The following is a 19685-nucleotide window of genomic DNA, read 5'->3' on the forward strand; positions in this document are numbered from 1 at the left end:
GCATGCGTACATGGAACCACTAATTTCATTAAATCTTTCATCGAAGTTCATTACATAAAATCGAATCATTGGTCATTTGTCTAGTGATTACTGATATTGAGGACATACAGCCAAATAATAAGATCAAGTCTCTTATAGATAAAATATTCAGAGTGTTATTTAGATAAGTCAATAGCAATAACAAGAGGAAATCTATAACTCGAAAGAAGATTTGGGGGACTAAATTGGCAGCTGAAATATTAAAATGACCTACTACCATTGTGAAACTTGATCAATATCTGCTGATTTTGTATCAATAAAATGCCCCACTGTTTTATATTTTGCATTATATAGTTCCAAAAATATTACCGATATGCACAGTTTAAAAACGCACTCTTAATATTGTTTTACGTGAAGTAGGTTCAGCTAAAATGTAGAGAAATACAAAGGGCTGGTAATGAAATATGTTCGAAGAAATGCACAACATCATAACATCATAACATGAGCGAAGTGCCCGCTTGTAACCTACACATTTTTTAATTAAGCGTTGTCCTTTATGACAATTTAGGGTTAGCTCACCACACATCATATTCAATAAAATCCAATTTCATTTGCATAACATTTTTTTATTTTACTTTTTTATTTTTATTTTTTACAGAGACAGTGTCACTGTAAGATGCTTCACAGAGGAAACGGAATGGGAGCAGCAAAGAAAATAGGGGGAGAAATGAAATTGAACAGCTACAGGACAGTGAATAGACTATTAATCCCAGTGACCGCAAACAAAAGGGAACTTTTACCTTTCGCAGGTACGGTCAGGGTCGTAGCGAGCCTTTTGATGTCGAAGATGAATTCGTCTGTTCACACGGCTTTCCCAATCAGGACATTATGTTTATAAAGCCGAGGTCTTTAAGCGAATTACTCGTTTCTGTTAAGCACTTACTCACAGCAAGCGCTCAAATGGGCAGAGGTGGCAGGCAAGACATCCTGAACAGCACATGTAAAAAAAGAAAGGAAAAAAAAAGAGAGAGAAAAGGAAAAGATTGACGCAAAGCTATTTAAAAGAGTGTCACTTGTGGCTAGTACAGCATTTATGAAAGCTTATCATATGGGGGTTTTCAACAGGAATGACCTCATAAGGGTGGGTAGGCCACTCACAGCTAACCAGTATCCTAGCCCAATCGTATATCTTGGCTGGGTCACCACACCCACCTGTGAATGTCCACCTAGGCAGATCTGGCTCACCTGACATAAAACATAGCACAACACAACAACACAACACAACACAACACAAGATGAGAACAGGCCATTCAGCCCAACACAGCTTGTCTATTCCTACCACTAAACTGTACTTAATGCTTAGTTTACCTAAAAGCTAGATAGTATCTAACAGTGTCATCAAGCCGGGCCTTGAATACCCCCAGTGTTTCTGACTCCACTACATGTCCAGGCAAGCTATTCCACACCTAGTCCTATGCAGGCCCAACTATATGAATATTTTCTGGCTGCAATGCTGAACAGTACTGTGCATCACTCCATGTGTTCTCCGTAGCGAAACCCGGAGTGGAAACAATACGCAACGAGTTTGGTAGCGAAGCAATTCATCCCCCTGGGACGGCAAACAAAGAAGAAAGAGCAAGAAGTTTGGTTTAGTTTATGCTCTGAAAACTAGGACGGCAGGAGACTTTGGTTGCTTCGCTTGAAATATGACTTGAAAATAGAAAAATGTCTAGCAGGAGGTGAAGACGCCGGAAAGTCATTCCCAGGTCTCAGACTCAGACTCTCAGACTACGGTGCATTAGGAGTGCATGAATGCGCCTTTTGATGATGTCATGATGCAATGCGCCACCTTCCTCGGGTGATAACGAGCGCGTTTGCTTCTGTGGCAGTCGTTTTAATCACAAAATAATTTTGTTGCAGATACACTTTTCTCTTTGTTTTTTTTTTTTCCCCTTTTTGTTTTTTTGTAGGGCGGCAATGTAGTATAATGGGTAAAAAGCTGGTCTTGCAACGTAAAGGTCACGGGTTCGATTCCCGGAGGGGGCCACTGCTGTTGTACCCTTGAGCAAGGTGCTTAACCTTCAGTATTATATCCAACTGTATAAATGGATGCAATGTAAATGCTCTGGATAAAAAATGCCTGTAATGCAATGTAAAGTACCGATGCAAATTGCAGTTAATAACGGACGGAGTGTAGCACAGTGGGTAAGGAACTGGGCTTGTAACCGAAAGGTCGCAGGTTCGATTCCCGGGTAGGGCACTGCCGTTGTACCCTTGAGCAAGGTACTTAACCTGCATTGCTTCAGTACATATCCAGCTGTATAAAATGGATACAATGTAAAATGCTATGTAAAAGCTGTGTAAGTTGCTCTGGATAAGAGCGTCTGCTAAATGCCTGTAATGTAATGTAATTAATAATGAGAAATGAGTGAAGGAGAGAGATTGAAAAGACAGCGGGCTGCTCAGTGCCCGTAGAGAGTTACGGAAGGACAGCTGCCCCTGAGCATCGTGGGCTGTCTTTCAGCACGCAGTCATGGCTGTCACCATTTCATTTTCGTTTTTCTTCTGAAGTAGTTCACGTTTGTCGTTCTTTTCATTATGCGAATACATGGTTGCAGGCAGTGCTAATGCTAATCGTGGTAAATAAAATGAACAAATGATAATGACCATGATGATTGATAATAATAATAATAATAATAATAATAAAGAAAGAAATTATCTCTGTGCTGTGAGGATGAAATATGAAATATTCCTCATGAATCCCATGGGAAAGCTGTGTTTAGCTTCTGTCAAATTTATGTGAGATTTTCCAGTGGTACACCCACGCCCCCCCGCCCCCCCAAACCCACTCCCTTCCTTCACAGAGATGCTCTGCTCATGCGTGCAGCTTGAATAAGCAAACTGTGGTGTGACCAGCTGACCACTAAGGGTCGCTGGTGAGCAACATTCATTGCCTTGGAATCATTGCCTGCCACACTGTCTTTAATCCTTTTACGATGTGAGATCACAAATATGTGATGAGAATGTTCTTCACTGAACCTTCTAATGCTGATGTAACAATCACCGCTGGTAACTGAGTGCAATGAAGTTCTAGAACACTGACTTGGAATTTTGGGAAAAAAAAAAAAAACCCTGCTCTTGAAAGCAATAATCTGTCTGCATGAAACAAAGATGGACGGGCTGACCCATGCTGGGGCAATTTGCCTCTTTGTTTATTTAAATTTGACACAACCAGTGGCCTTTGGACCGTGACCGAACGTGCGCCAGCAGGACTGGCAGCCCAGTTCCACAGATCGGCCTCTTCGCACGAGGCATTTCAGAGGCCTTTTTTCCCCCTGCAGGTAAGCCTCTCAGGTAATCTTCGCCTTGATCACGGTCCATTCAGTGGCTGGAAAGGAAGGAGAGTAATGAAGCGCTTCACACTGAGCGCGATCCGTCCCACAGCGCTCATCACAACTAAATGAAAGGGAGAGTCATTCCTACTCTCACAAGTTCCATCATATTAAAGGAGGAAGAGGCAGATGAACCAAAAGGAAATGTTATTAAGAATATCACATTTCACATAGGCGTTATCTTGTGCCATTCATAATATAAATGTATATTTTTTTAAATGTGCTATTCAGCAAGAGGTATTTCGGTGCCTTGGAAATAGGGTCAATAGTGCATGTTCCTCCTTGGGCCATTTCAGAGAGAGCTGAAAGCAGCACAAACTTTTAATAACGCACCACCCAGAAATTCTGTGAATTCTGGAACAGTCTTTTAACTGGATGCAAGTCCATGATTTATAATTCTGCTCTGATCCTGTGAAAAATATGCCAGTATACGAATAGATTTATAATTTTCAATATAAAATACATCTATGAGGAATGAAAGATATCAAGAAAAAATATCAAAGACAGAATATGTTACTGACTACAATGGGCTCCTGTGATTATACAATTCCGAATTTAATGTAAAAATGGCAAGTCATTTCTTTGTTACTTTATTAAGCCATTTGTTATGAAGTCGTTCTCTTGATACCTTTTGAAATGAAAATTCCAATTTTATATTCTATGGCTGTGCTTCTTTGAGGCCATAAGTTTGCTCTTATGAAGAAAGGCAAAAAAAAAAAAGAAGGCACAAAATGGTGGCTTTGAAGCAACGCTCAACACAGGAGGAAATGTTGTTTTTTTACTCTCATCGTACCTCAGTTTACCTCCTGACAGGGCATTCCTACTTATCTCTTCATTTAACAGTTGTTTTATGCAATATGCTAAGTGCCCCAGAAACTCCTTAATTTACGACTTACTCTGATTTGGATTCACTTCTGTCATGTTACTTTCTTCCGTATTAAATGGTAGTGCAGTTCCTTGGTATTCACCCTTGATTTGGATGGAAAACCATAAAGAACACTTCCGAATGTCTGGTATGGAATCTGAAACGTTCCTATGCCGACTGTGGCTGGCAGACCCCCAGGGTGACACCTAATTGGCTGTCGTGCTACTCAGAGCGGTAGTGAGAGGTTCTGTAATTGGCTGTGCTAACTAGGGCGGTAGTGAGGGGTTCCGTAATTGGCTCTGCTCTCCTCAGGGTGGTAGTGAGCGGTTCTGTAATTGGCTGTTCTCTCCTCAGGGTGGTAGTGAGGGGTTCTGTAATTGGCTGTGCTCTCCTCAGGGCGGTAGTGAGGGGTTCTGTAATTGGCTCTGCTCTCCTCAGGGTGGTAGTGAGCGGTTCTGTAATTGGCTGTGCTCTCCTCAGGGTGGTAGTGAGGGGTTCTGTAATTGGCTGTGCTGGGCGTAGGTTCTAATTGGCTGTCCTCAGGGCGGTAGTGAGGGGTTCTGTAATTGGCTGTGCTCTCCTCAGGGTGGTAGTGAGGGGTTCTGTAATTGGCTGTGCTCTCCTCAGGGCGGTAGTGAGGGGTTCTGTAATTGGCTCTGCTCTCCTCAGGGTGGTAGTGAGGGGTTCTGTAATTGGCTGTGCTCTCCTCAGGGTGGTAGTGAGGGGTTCTGTAATTGGCTGTGCTCTCCTCAGGGCGGTAGTGAGGGGTTCTGTAATTGGCTGTGCTCTCCTCAGGGCGGTAGTGAGGGCTTCTGTAATTGGCTGTGCTCTCCTCAGGGCGGTAGTGAGGGGTTCTGTCCAGGGGGGAGGATTTCTCTACCAGCTCGCATCAGCGGAAGTAACGATTTTTTGGGCCTCTCAGGACACGTAATGACATCATAAACCTGCAACCTTGAAGGACTGTGCTGTAATGTTTGAAGAAGAAGCTCCCTGAAAATCCTAAAACTCAGATGGAGGTTTGCCGTACGGAAAGTGAGAAACTATCATCCACACTACATATTTTATAGCAAGTTATTTTGAGAATATGAGGAATAATTTCACACATGAAAATACACATCCAGGATGTACACTGCTGTTGTACCCTTGAGCAAGGTACTTAACCTGAATTGCCTCAGTAAATGCCCAGCGGTATAAATGTGTTGCAAGCAAGCAAAGTTACTTTGGATACGAGGGACTGCTAAAGGCCTGAAATGTAAAAACCATAAGGCAGCGTGTAAAGGAAAATGTCATGTGGCACTACTTAAAGTTTAGTGTCATGGCGGAAATACGCTGCGCATGATTTATCGAAGCAAACCGTTGTGTCAACACAAAAGAGAAAAGGGCAAAGTACGTTTTAAAAGGTGTTGGCTTTATTGTTTTTGTCAATGTCAAGCATTTTTTTTTTCTCTACAGGATCAGGAACCACGTGAGTAAACATACACCACATGACTAGACGTAATAAAGGACGGACAGTGCCATGATTGAGAACATCACAATGCATCCCGGAGAAAGGACTCTGTTCTTTAAAAAAATAAAAAATAAAAAGGAAAAAACAAATTTAGGCTTATTTCAGTTTCACCACAGTCCACTCTACGATTGAATACTTACACTTGGGTAATATTTAGCATCGGATTTCGACTGTGTTCGATTCTTACGTGTTGCTGACGCAACTTTTAGCGTTGACTCTGGCCACATGTTGAGTGGCGCTAGAAATGACAAGGTGAACTCAAAGGGTGACTCGTTCTAGATGACAAAAAAATAAATAAAAATAACAACACGCTGTTATGCTCTCTTGTCCTTCAATGTCGTCACTCCGATTTAAAGACAGAGCCCATGGTGGTTAGTTCAACAGGTACTCTTGGTTTCTAAAAAATAATAAACTGGTCACTCAGGTGAACTTAGGATAACTAATAAGTGGTATGTCCAAAATTCCACTCAGGTGCTATATACAGAACACACACACAAAAAAATGGGTAACCACACTTCAGCTAAACCAGCTAAAAGCTATGAAGTTTGAGAACTGCAGCTCTACATCAAATTAAGTACTATAAAAAAGAGTGTATTTTGAATGATTGCATTAAAAAAATTTAAAAGATTCAATAGAACTCAACAGGTTGCATGAATCTTAAAAAATACAAAATTTTGATGACACACTTTTTTGAATTGACAGCCATGTTACAGGCAATAATTCAGGGACAAATAAGTTAAAATGGAAAAAGTGGCAATACCCTCATCTGGAGTTTAACAAATGAAAATGCATAGACTATGCTTGTCAAGTATACTAATCCAAGGTGAAAGAATGGCTCTTGTACTTGTCCAAATTATAAAATTATTTGAAAGACCTGGAACCACAAATTAACATTCCTAACAATAGTCACAAGCATTAAAATTTACTGAATAACTGTATCATTTTTCCCCAAAGCTATTTTCTAGGGCTAAAAAAACCTTATCAAAATGATGACCTGAATCTTTTCAGATAGTTGGACAACGTTGGTTAAGTAAAGATAAATTTGGAACATTTTATGACTGATTGTACACGGTACTCTTTGCTATCTTAAAAAAAAAAACTTATCCTGGTAAACTACTGTAATCTGACACCTTTGCTTTGCTGAATATTGTGACTGAAAACTACGTAAATATTTTTAAAATAAAAAACAATTTGAAAACAGAGATTTCCAACCCAAACTAGTTCACCCAAAGCTGGAACTCTGAAATAATAATAATAATAATAATAAGGAAGTGTAAAATTAATAATAATAGAGGTATGGATGTCATGGACAAACATAAATTCTGATAAATTACTTCTCTATCTTTACTAGCGGAAGCCAGAATTATTTTTTATTTTTCTCTTTCCTTGTGATAAATGGATGGTTATTTATCATTACTCTTTTTGAAAGTGCGCTCATTCAAGGCACAAACACAAGAGTAAACCACAGGCCAGTCTCTGCAGTGGGGAGATACCAAAGGAAAGGTCAGCCAAAGCAAAAAAAAAAAGAAAAGAAAAAACGTATGTCCTCTGTTTGTCTGTTTGCTGCCAAGAGGAAAATCGTTTGGACAGAGGAGCCACACTTGACAGGGGAATTTTACACCAGCAGGTCAGATTCGCCCGATGTAAATGAAGAACGATTTCTCTTCCTGTTTTTTTATTTTTAATTTTTTTTACAGTTGTTCTGAACCCACGGCATTATTCGCTCTAATCTCATAGTTCAGAAAGCCCTTGACTTGAAAACGTTTTTCTCTTCCAGATAAATTTTTTTTCTTTCAAATTTCTTTACACCCGAAACGTAAGCAAAGTTGCTCTATTTACTTGTTTTAATGAGGGACTGACATCCAGCTTATGAACAGGAAACTTCTAATTTAATTGTTTTGCCTTCACTGTGTTTCTTCTTTACATTTTATAAACCATAAGAAGAGGGCATGTTACTTGCAGCCGGATCCGAGGGGGGGGGGGGGTTGGGGTGGAGGGGTGGTGTGTGGGGGGGCGGAGCCGGGGGGGGGTGGTGGGTGGAATGGGGCAGTTGGGAGGGGGAGGGGGGGGCCTACGCGTCCCCCACCCACACCACCGTGTTCCCCTTCAGGACGTCTGTGATCTCGCAGTTCAGCTTGCTGAGCCGGCCGTCCAGGATGAAGAGGGACCCCCGGGCGGGGGTCATCAGGTACTGTCCGAACAGGCCGCTGCCGGCCATGACGCGGTTGCGCCCGCTCCAGGGCCAGTCGGCGGCGCCGGTGGGCTCCCGCAGGCTCTCGATCATGCGCAGGTTGCCGGTGGCCAGCTCCACGTACAGCGCGTCCGTCTGGCGGCCCGAGCTGGCGAAGGCGTGGTACTGCCGGGCGGCGGTGAAGGAGGGCTGGAAGGCCAGGTCGGACACGTGCAGGTTGGTGTGGATGTCGTACGGCTCGCCCACCTCGCCCCGCTCCGAGACCGGCTGGACCCGCAGCAGGCCGCCCGCGTCGTCCACGGCGACCAGGTAGCGCCCGTCCGGCGAGGCGTACGGGGTGCCGGTCACGTCCCGGTTGGGCCCGATCACGGAGTCCGTCACGCTGTCCAGCAGGAGCTGGGGCCCGGCGGCGCCTGTGGCGGCCTGCCTGCAGCCCACGACGAGCAGGCCCCCCAGGTGCGTGTGGGCCAGGGAGGTGGGCACGCAGCCGTGCGACCGCAGGCTGACGCTCCTCACGGTGGACATGGTCTCCAGGTCGACCTTGTGCAGCGCGGGCTCGTTCTTATGGAAGACGTATCCGAACCTAAAAAAAAAAAAAAAAAAAAAAAAGGAGGAAGGAGGGAGGAGGAAAGAGGGAGGAGAGATCAAAAGAAAGGAGGGAAAAAAAGCACTGGAATCAAGAAACAAATTTTGTAAAGCTGAAGGTAGCGGGCGTCTGAAGAGAACGAAAGCGCTTGTCTCTTTAAAGCCGTCCTTCAAACGAATCTGAGGAGGTGTAACCCCCTGCGGTGAGCTGGGAGGGACTGCCAGTGGCTGTGTTCCTTTCCTGTTCGGCTTCTGCTTCTGTGTCTATTCTTCAGTACGGGAGATAAAAAAAATAATTTAAAAAACTGTTTATCGGATTGTTTCTTTACACTGCTGCATGGAAAGTGCTCGGAATGAAACTGATTTATTGTGGCGTGAGCGGGTTCTTTAAAAACACACGCTCCCAGCCAACGTCTGCCAACTGAAGTAGGAAAAGGAGCCTGTTGGCTGCTTTAAAGTGGCATTAAGAAACAGAGCCGTGGTAAAAATGTTTTCCTCTCTGCGTAACACGCGCGTTAAGCCCCTCTGTAAAAGCCCTGCTGCGCTGAGCATCGCGGACGTCGGGAGGATGAGGATTTGCAAAAAAAAAACGGGGGGGGAAAGCACTCTGTCCAGCTAGGCCTCTTCTCCCACCTGACTAGGTGTTGATTAAAACGGATGGGGTGAGAGGAGGTGGCTTTAGGGCAGAGATTGCTTTCTGGTGCCGGTTCGAGATTGTCCCGCTGCAGACACCAAGCGCGGAGCACTGCGTTCACGTACCTGCATCGATGTGCTTAAATGCGACTTTGAGCAGACGGGGTTAAAGGTCACGGGGCTGAAATAGCCGTTTTGGTAGAGATGGAGTGCGGCTGTCAAACCCGCTCCCCCGGAACTGTAAAAAAATAATTTGGCTAGCCCCCGAAGGGCTGGGGCTCCAGACCAAAAGCGTCGTTGTGACACTGTATGTTTTACGATGCTCTCCAAGCGCTTACACGTGTGATTGAGTGTCCTGCGCCAGGTCCTGCAGCCCCTCCGACACCGACCCCTTCTCATTAAAAACCTCCCGGTGTTTCCACAAGGACCCACAGAGAGGTGCCAAACCCCGGCTTTACTGCCTGCGGCCACTGATCGCTTAAAGGCACGGAGAATCGTGTGGGGAAAACAAAAACATCTGGAGAGCACGACCGTGCATGGCTTGCACAAGTCATTTACTGTACAGTATCCAAATAACTTTTTTTTTGTCTCATCAGCTGTAATCGTAAAGCCCGTTCCATTTGGACTTTTTGCTGCCACGGTAAAACTAAAACAAATCAAACGCAGGCGCTGGAGCGGGCGGGCGTTCTCAGGCACCAGGTTTGTTATATAAAATCTGTTACATAGCCGGCTACTGGGAGCTACCCAGCGAGCATGAAAATAATAGGCACAGTAATCAAAAACTTATTAGACTGGACGTGTTGTTATTTGGTGTGTTAATTTAACAAGCCTGACCTCACGTCTCCCGGAATACAAACCCCGAAACCCCATCACATTCCTTCGAGGTTCACGGTTGGACAAATAGGGAAACTGCCTCCATTAGCAAAGCAGTTTCTGGCCTGTTTCTTATTGTGACTTTTATGTTATGGTCGGCTGGCCTGCATTTTGCCACGTAAACGTCTGGAGTTAATAATATACAGTATATGCGCTGAGTACAGATTCCAATTTATTCATGTACTATGGGAAGCAAGGACAATACACAAGAAAAAAAAATATATATATATATATGACACGTATGTATATAACATAGTACTAAATATTAAAAGTCTTTTTTTAAATAATAACCCATAATGAGACTGTGCTGCCATTGAACTGTGGGTGTAGTAAGCCCAAGCAGTTTTAACTGTGAGGCTTTAACCGAGCTTGGGCTTTAACTGAAGCTCTGGCAGTCACTCGCCCCTGTGGGGGCACCCATTGGCCTGCAGTTTGATTGTCGCATGTCTCTGCCAATCACTGTTTCACAGAAACACAATGCCTGCCCCCTGGGGAGAGAAATAAAAATTTAAAAAAACTATAGGGATTTAAAGTATTAAAAATGAATTGTTTGTTTATATTTGAAGCATTTCTCACATGTATTGTGCAAGGATTAATATTACATTTTACAAGCTTCAGCACTCAAAATTTGAATGTTATTAACTAGACTTATTAAAAAACACATTTAGTCTGGCTTTTTTGTCTCGTGATATTAAAAATTTATATTTTTTTCAGCTTTTTGTTTCAATCTGAATCGCTGTCAGAGCACCACAATAAATATAATGAATGAAAATACTTTCCTGTGTCTGTCTCTCTCAAGGAACAACATTTCACATGCATGCTTAATTATACAAATCGGTCTCTCTCTCCCTCTCTCTTTATAAATGTGTGTGTGCGCCTGCCTCTGAATTTGTATACATATATAATTTATAGACAAATTCAAATTCCAGACTATCGACTGTTTTTCTTCTGCGGCGTAATGTAACTAATGAGAGACACGCTTTCCATAAAATCTTCAGAATACAGTCGCGCTGCTGGGCGGCACACCGAGATCACAGAGCGCTCCTGCGCACTTGACTGTTCGCCCGGTGACTACGGTCCGTGCGTGATGAGGGAGCTCGCGGCTCGCCGAGCGCGAGCCCTATCGCTCACTGACAAAACAACAGGCAGCCTGCGGCTAATTTGGCGCATTTTTTTTTTTTTTTTTTGGGAGGGGAGAAGCTCGCCAAGACGGCAGCCAGAGGGACGCTGGCCAATTTAATCCCAGAGTACCCCGGGGCAGGACGAAAGCAACCCGCGTCGCACGTCTTGTTAGCTAACGACAATACTAGCCCATGGACCGCTACCGTCTCCTCGGCCAGATCCGACCGCAGTCACCCGGGAGACACAATCGCGCTCCCGCTAAATAAATAGCATTTTTTCAGCGAGTTAAAACGCGCTGGCAAACTCCTGCTAACTGGACTGGTTGTTGAAGATTGCACATGCTGGTGCTGTGACATTTTTTGCTACTTTTATCCGGCTAGTTTGACTGATATCGTAAATCATACGGTTCAAGAAATCAGTCTCGGTATGATGGAATATTGACATAAAGAAAACGACTTTGTCGGTCCTCCATGATTTCAACGAGCGAATAAAATGACTAACCATGAAATCGTAAGCGTTGCGCATTCTACAAGTTCTGCACAAGGACTTGATGACTCTGCCCTTCACACACACAATTATTCATCGTTTTTAACGAACAGACACGGTTGGACGACAACTTCTATTATATTTTATGCTGAGCTAATTCACAAGACGTGTCTCCTTGACCCTTTGAAGTGGACTCTCAGCTTAGCTGTTCACTCGTTCCAGGGAAATCTTTCTTCTGTAAAAATGAAAAGAAAGACGATGGGTTTCCATAGAAGAGAACCTCTGTGTGCTTCACAGCAGATGAAAGTGGTGGAATAAAATGATGTTTTGGATAAAAGGCAACCAGGCAAAGAGCAACCAGACCTAACACTTTTCAAAGCCGAAATAGAACGTAGGCAATACTGCAATACGCTGAAATAAAGTATAAATTATTAAATTCACAAAGTTACATTGCAACACTCCTCAATACACTTCACCTAAACTACAAATTGTTCCCATCAGAAAATGAAAGATATTGCCACATTGTCCAGTACATTCCATTCTATAAGGGTTTTGTTAATAAATTAGGCATCACGAGTTTTTATAGTACTGGGCTCATCTATCTTCAAATGATAAGAATGTAATAATCTAACCACAAGAGATGGGTTCTGTTTATTTAGTAAGGATGCACTACAAGATCTGTATAGAAACAGTAGGCTTGTACAATGGCCTGTGATACTTAAAAGAACATTCAGCTTAACAGAAAAAGTGACTTCAAATTATCAGCTGGGCAGCTGTTTAGCTTACTTTCAAATCTAGCAATGTAACGGAAACAGGAAAGAACAAGTCTGAAACTGAAAAATGGTAAGCTCAGAGTAAATCACAAAAATATATGTATTTATCCCACAAATTCCAGAGCTACCCATATTTCAGATACATGTACAGGAAATACCCAGCCCTTTACCCAGGTAGCCTTTAACTGTTGAGCCACACACAGAGTAGGAAGAGGGTATGATTTAATCTCCATTTCCACTCCTGAGTGAAGTTGACAACGCAGCAGACAAGCTAAAGGTGAAGCTCTCCACATGAGGTGAATCATACGAGAGCCACTTTGAATAATAATAATAATAATAATAACAGCTGAAGAATCAGCCGTAAACGAACGGCGATTGTGCGCGGACAAAAAGATCTCCATTACCGCTAAATCTGATCTCCATTACCCCCCCCCCCCCCCTTCCGCCAGCGGGGGCGGTGAGGAACGGACGCAGCCGCGCATAAACCTGTTGATTTATCCCGGGGCTGCAGCGTTCACGGCGAAGCGGCACTCGACTGCCACTAGGGGGCGCTTATGCGGCTCTCCCTGTCTAACCTCATAAGAGCTGCCTCAGGAAGAAGAATACATGGGTCCGGCTTGCCCACAGGCATCTTATGAGCCGCTCCAGTAATACATCCAAGGGAAGGGAAGAATATTGCAACTACCCACAAACATTATTTAGCACATGAGCAGACTTGAATACACAATCCATGCAATTAGATTATAAAGATGAGGGCAGGCTTAGAGTGGGGAGCTGGGCAATGGTTATGTAGTGGGTCTATTCATGGTAACTACTGTGTCATTACTTTGCTATCACACTACCCATAAGCATATCTTACACATTAATTACTAGAATATACAATATGGATACATACAGGACTGTAGCAGTTGAAGAGTAGTTACAATGACACTGTAAATCGGATTTGGCTATAAATAGCGTATAACTAAATAAAATATAATAATGCCTTAAGCACAAAAGCTTGTAATCCACTGGTGCATGACCGCAGCACAGGCTGTTCTTACTGAGTAATGATTATTTTTGCTTTATATTCTGTGGTGCGGTCGTATCTTCAAAGGCGTTTTGGTAAGCAAACAGGAGCTCGCCGGACAGATGAATTAATAACGAGAAGTGGGAGCGGAGGGGCACAGCTACACTCAAAAGTCCTCGGGCAGTTTTGCTGTTCTGCGACTTTGTCAGCAGGACCCAGTGCTGCCCCCTGTAGGCCAGGCTGGGACCTTGAACTAGAATGGGCCCCTGCCTGTTCCCCCCTGCCTGGTACCCCCTGCCTGGAACCCATCCACCCCCCCCGGCCCCACCAACTCCCCCGTGGAGCCAAGCGCACCCATAACAAAATGTTTCCCTTACAACAAATCTACCTTCCAACAACAACAAAAAAAAAAAAACCAGGCACAGTTGATAACCCATGCTTCGGGGCTGCCTCCCAGGGTGGCTAAAAACAGACTCTTAACTGGTGGGGTTACTTTAGGCCACGTCTATTAATTTGCTTATTCACAAATATACTGTTCATTTTTGGCTGATCAAAGTTCCTTTTTCATTTGTAACTCCGCCTGGTCCCTGTGGAAAGCTGTCAGTCATCTTTAGTTCAGCGAGAGCAGCGGCTCCGTGCATAGCCCCGCGCGGCTGTGGGGCCCTTACCATCTGCTTCCTGGCACGGCCGCGGAGGAAGAGCCCGTCCGCCGTGACCACCGTTTGCTTCGGCGAGCTGGGTGGTGGGGGAGGGAGGCGGGAGGTAGAGGGTGGGCACGGTTGTTGGGAGGGGGGGTGGGCCAGGGTGGGGTGGGGAGGGAGGGGGGAGAGGAGGGGGGGGAGGGGCCAGGGGGTGCGGTGGGGGAGGAGGGGTGGGCCAGGGAGTGGAGGGAGAGGAGGGGGTGGGCCAGGGGCAGGCGGGGGTGAGGAGGGGGTGGTAGGGAGAGGAGGGGGTGTGCCAGGAGTCGTTGGAGTAGGGGGAAAGATGGTGGGTTTTTTCCCCCTCGCGGCCTCCCTCACGCTCTTACCTGACTGGATCGACGAGGAGGGTGGAGGTCGAGGTGGGGGGTGGTAGGGAGAGGACATGGTAGGCATGAGCCTGGGGCATGGGGGGGGCTTGGGGCGGGGTGGTCGGGGAAAAGATGGCGTTAATTTCCCCCCCCCCCCTTGCACGGTCTCCCTCCCCTCGCGCTCTTACCTGACGTGATCGACGAGGAGGGTGGAGGGCGGGATGAAGAAGTCCTCCACCCTGTCGAAGCGGCGGCCCACGGGCTGCGTGTGCACCGTGTGGTGGGGGACGGCACCGCTGGCCTGACTGATCACCTGCACGGGGAGAGAGGGAGGGGGGGAGGGGGGAGGGGGATAATGCACTTAACATGCGCTCATGAATAATTCAGCGCCCTCCCGCCGCACGAGGAGATGAGATCCTCTCCTCCGCGCGCACCTGGGAGTCTTAATTACGGGGACAGGGAGTGAATCAAAGTGCCGTCTCCAGTCTGAGGGAGGCATATGTCTAGAAATCTAAAATCGATGAGAGGATCCCGGAGACATCCGCCTGCAGCATGCACAGACTTACAGCATGCGCACACACGCTCTGTCACATCTACAGACGTGCACAGCTACTCACAGACACAGACACACACGCACACACACACACACACTCTCTATCACATCTACAGACGTACACAGCTACTCACAGACACAGACACACACACACACTCTATCACATCTACAGACGTACACAGCTACTCACAGACACAGACACACACACACACACTCTGTCACATCTACAGACGTGCACAGCTACTCACAGACACAGACACACACACTCTATCACATCTACAGACATACACAGCTACTCAGAGAGAGACATGTGCGCACAGACACACACGCTATCACATCTACAGACATACACAGCTTCGCACAGACAGACACTATCGCATCTACAGACATACACAGCTACTCACAGACACAGACACACACGCACACACACACACACACACTCTCTATCACATCTACAGACGTACACAGCTACTCACAGACACAGACACACACACACACTCTGTCACATCTACAGACGTGCACAGCTACTCACAGACACAGACACACACACTCTATCACATCTACAGACATACACAGCTACTCAGAGAGACATGTGCGCACAGACACACACGCTATCACATCTACAGACATACACAGCTTCGCACAGACAGACACTATCGCATCTACAGACATACACAGCTACTCACAGACACACTATCATATAGACATACACACACACACACACTATCATACGTATAGACATACACACACGCACTCGCACACACACTCTCTCTCTCCCTCCCTCCCTTCCCTCCCTCCCTCCATCCCCCAGAGAGGAGGAACCACAGATAAGTGCCAACTGGAGCAAGCGCAGCACTGAGACGGGTGATAGGAGATCACTGGGGGAAGCGGAGCTGAGTAAATGCTTGTTAGTCTTTTTTCCCTGTGACAGTCTTTTTGACATCTCCTCTCACTTGGGTATTGAGCAGGTGAGCCGTCCTCTTTAGCACTGGCTTACCATAAATATGCATTTCATTTTTCCCCCAAGATGTATAATATCTCTAAAAAAAAATTGGACAATAAAAGCAAGCGTGACAGAGTTATTACACGGTGCGCTCGTTAATAGGTCTTCGGGGATTGGATAATGAATTATTCAGCAGCCAAGACATGTGTAATATTGGTACAACCACAAATGCAAACTTAAGTCATGCACAGTTGATCGTTAAGCAAATAAAGAAATTCATAGCTGTAGTTGGAGCAAAATCATCCTTGACCTGACTCTGCGCTGATTTTGGAATAGCCCCTCTGTTTCTCCAACATTAATGTTGATGGATACTACATTGTGCTTTATCTGGGGGGGGGGTCGGAATCCATTTTGACAGCAATTTAAGGTAACGCTGCTCTTGTGGACTGCTATGCACTGCATCCACGTTACAGTAGCACACAGTGAAATGTCCAGTGTTAATTCAACTCCAACTGTGCTTATTCAACAGATACCATTTGATCCCATTCTGGACTGTTAGAATGTTCTAAACATTCTAATGCTGATGTAACAATCACTACTGGTGACTGAAAGCAGTGGAGTTCTAGAACACTTAGAATTAAAAAAAAAAAAAACATTCCAACCCCTCCTCCCCCCACCTCCCCTACTCTTCAAAGGGCTAAAATGGGTGCAGTTACCTGCAGGGTGGGCGTGGTTTTCTGGGCGTCTCCCCAGCTTAGGACCCACACCTGGTCGTGGGACTTGTCGTAGAGCAGCTTCACGGGGAAAGGGTCAGTGCTCACGGTCTGCAACGGCAAAAGAGAACAGCCGCCTGCTTTCTGACATACCTCAGACAGGGACGTGTGATCAGAACAGCCGTGACAGGCTCCGCCTACCTCGTTAAAAATCCAGCAGAAATTTAAATTATGATTGAATTATGTATGGTTTCTCCCAGTATATGATATTTTCTGTATGATGTTAATGTGATCAGTAGTGTGCTGTGAGGGGTGTGGTTTCAGGACACGCCCCCGTAAAGGCCGAGAAGTTCTGTGCGATTGGTCCAGCTTCTTCCACAGGGTTTCACTAGGCTGGTGCACATGCGTTAATATTTTTCTATGGGCAGAAATGATGAAATCGGGCGACACAGAGAAGACAGCGATACTCTGTGCCTTTGATCACAATACCCCCCCCCCCCCAAAAAAAGCCACCACCCACCCCTGCCCCCGACATCACAATTCAGCGGTGTAGTATTGCTGTACCTTCCAAACCAATTTTTTCCTTTTCTTTTTTTCTTTTCCAAATGAAAATCCATAACAATTTGTTTTCTCCGTGACCTGAATTTGACTAGCTGCATATTGGCAGTTTTGTGTGGAATAATGCACTTGCGTCAAATAGAGAAAGCGCGAACACAGGCTCAATCAATACACGGGTAGTTGTTAATAGGTTTTTCAATTAAAAAAAAAAAAATTTAATAAAACCACTATTCAGAATGCCAAAATGGTTAAGTGCTTTATTAGTACCACGAGAAGAACAATTGGTGGTTAATAGACTAAAAGCATATCATGCATCAAAATAGACATATTTTACTCTATTTGTGTTTATACAAAAAAATTATTAACTATATCTCAGTCTTGGAAATTAACTGATGGACAATTAATCAACCACCTCATTGGACAGAAGTGGTCAACTGCAGTGATGGGAAGATTTCAACTGATGAACATAGTTGGGCCCCGTCCACTACCCCATAAAAGGAGGACACTGCACTGTGGCATTGACTGGGGGGTGGGTGGGTCGGTTGTGATTGGGTACTGGGGGGTTGTGGGTTTCGTTGTTGCATACCACGTAGGAGGAAAGTAAAGCAGCCAACAGGCCGGCTACCAGCTGAAACGACACATTAATCTGATGTAAATATTTTAAGATTTAGGTACATAACACTGTGAGATTGTATTTACATCTTTTTACACTCGTTTCAGAAATGCCAGACCAACATGCATCCGGCAAGACGGTGTGCGGCGGGTTAGAAAACAGCTGGATCAAAAACACCTGGAGACACCTGGCCACCTGGCCACCGTAACCAAGCGACCGGCCTTACTCAAACCGGCTGAAACCGGCGTCACCGGCCATCAAAAGAGTTACGGTGATCAGCCCGTTGGAGAGGCCTTCGGCCATCTTCGCACCGGGAGATAACGGAATAACACGGGGAGGAATCGCAGGGGGAGTCTGTGACACGCGCGGCTCCAGACCGGCACGCCGATACAATACGATACGCTCCGGCTTTCTTCGGGCTGATCGCCGGCGGCCGTCGGCGCTTTAGCGTGGCCGAGCGGAGCACGTCGCCACGGACGCAGGTGCGCCGTCGTGACCGTCGTTCACCGCTTCCTCGCACTCTCGCTTTTCGTATCTCAGCGGCAAATATTTTCGCCGCGTCGCCGTCCGCGCGAAACGGAACGCGCTACAAACGTAGCGGACGACATGTATTAAACTTTAGCGTTTAATGCTAGCGTACAGCTGCAGCTCAAAACTCGGCAGCGCCACACAGCTGCTGAATAACAAACCGATTCGGGGGGGGGGCGATGGTTTCACACTGCGCAGGAAGTGCTGAGGATGAGAACGCGCACTCCTTCAAGACAAATATTAATGATTGCAACCTCGCGAATCTCGTTTGCTCAAAACTCAAATCATGGGGCTTTTTATCCGCGCCGCGATCGTTTCTCGCTTCCTGGAGAGCCGCACTGCAGTCTGGGAAGCGTCGACCGCACAGAAACACCGAGACTGATTTCTCTGAAGGAGCGACTGACAAAATTCTTTTTTTTTTCCCCCACACGGGAGGTGACACAAGCGCATTCGCGGTTCTAGGAATCAAACAAATAATAATAATCTCGGTCTATCATGGCCGCCGGAGGAAACAGATGTGCGAGACACGCTCCTGCTTCGGTTCGCACGGCGGCGGTTTAAAATTCAAGCGCTCGGGCGACGTTCCGCACAGCTCATCTGCATTCACAAAACGCACTTTCCTCAGAAAGCAACTTCACAAAAAAAAAAGAGGGAAGGAACCACACTGGATCAAGAGAATGAATAATTACATTTCCACTGACTCCATTGACTAAAACAATAAATAGACAACACCGTAGTTACTCCGGACTCCGCGGTAACTTAATTACGCTTTGATTATGCCCTCTGTGCAACTGACAGAGGTGTTTTGTTTCTTTTAAACTTCTGAAACCCATTGCTCCTTTGAATGCTTTGGGGAGGGGGCAAAAAAAAAATACAACTACATTTTTCACACAGAACTTTAAACTAGAAAGTTACACAGACAGCAGAAAACAGACGAGCTGTTTACACCAGGAGAGAGATCGCTGTGCACCCGGTGTGGGAGCTGGGCCGTTATTGGGAAAGCTAACAGTGGAGCTTCAAAAAGTAAAGAAAAAGGTATTCCACAGTCCAAAGCCAAACCCTTGCTTTTCTCTCACTTCCCTCTCTCACTCTCTCTCTCTCTCTCTCTCTACATTTCTCTCCCTCCTCCTTACTCTCTCTCGCGGTCTCTCTACATTTCTCTCTCTCTCCTCCTTCTCTCTCTCTCTTGCTGCCCACCCCCCTCTTCTAGCTCCCTATCCCCCCCTCGCTCCACCCTCCCTGTCTCTGTCTGTCTCTCTCTCTTCCCTCCTTCCCCCCTCTCTCTCTCTCCCCTCCTTCTCCCCCTCTCTCGCTCTCTCCCTCCTTCTCCCCCCTCTCTCTCTCTCTCTCTCC

At 45.7% G+C, this 19685-nt stretch overlaps 1 protein-coding gene across 5 annotated transcripts in view; it reads right to left on the bottom strand.

The window, feature by feature from the left end:
* Nucleotides 1–5623: 5623 nt before the first annotated feature.
* LOC135255816 (follistatin-related protein 5-like) overlaps nt 5624–19685 on the bottom strand; it is a 174632-nt gene continuing 160570 nt past the window's right edge. For all 5 annotated transcript variants that reach the window (XM_064337489.1, XM_064337487.1, XM_064337486.1 and 2 more), the window contains 3 exons: nt 16637–16744; nt 14613–14737; nt 5624–8517 (listed from right to left, as the gene is read on the bottom strand). In XM_064337489.1, the coding sequence (XP_064193559.1) occupies nt 7815–8517; nt 14613–14737; nt 16637–16744 (936 nt within the window). In that variant the 3' untranslated portion in view covers nt 5624–7814. The remainder of the gene's footprint in view (nt 8518–14612; nt 14738–16636; nt 16745–19685) is intronic.

The sequence above is a fragment of the Anguilla rostrata genome, chromosome 5, assembly GCF_018555375.3.
Source record: "Anguilla rostrata isolate EN2019 chromosome 5, ASM1855537v3, whole genome shotgun sequence".
Classification (NCBI taxonomy): domain Eukaryota; kingdom Metazoa; phylum Chordata; class Actinopteri; order Anguilliformes; family Anguillidae; genus Anguilla; species Anguilla rostrata.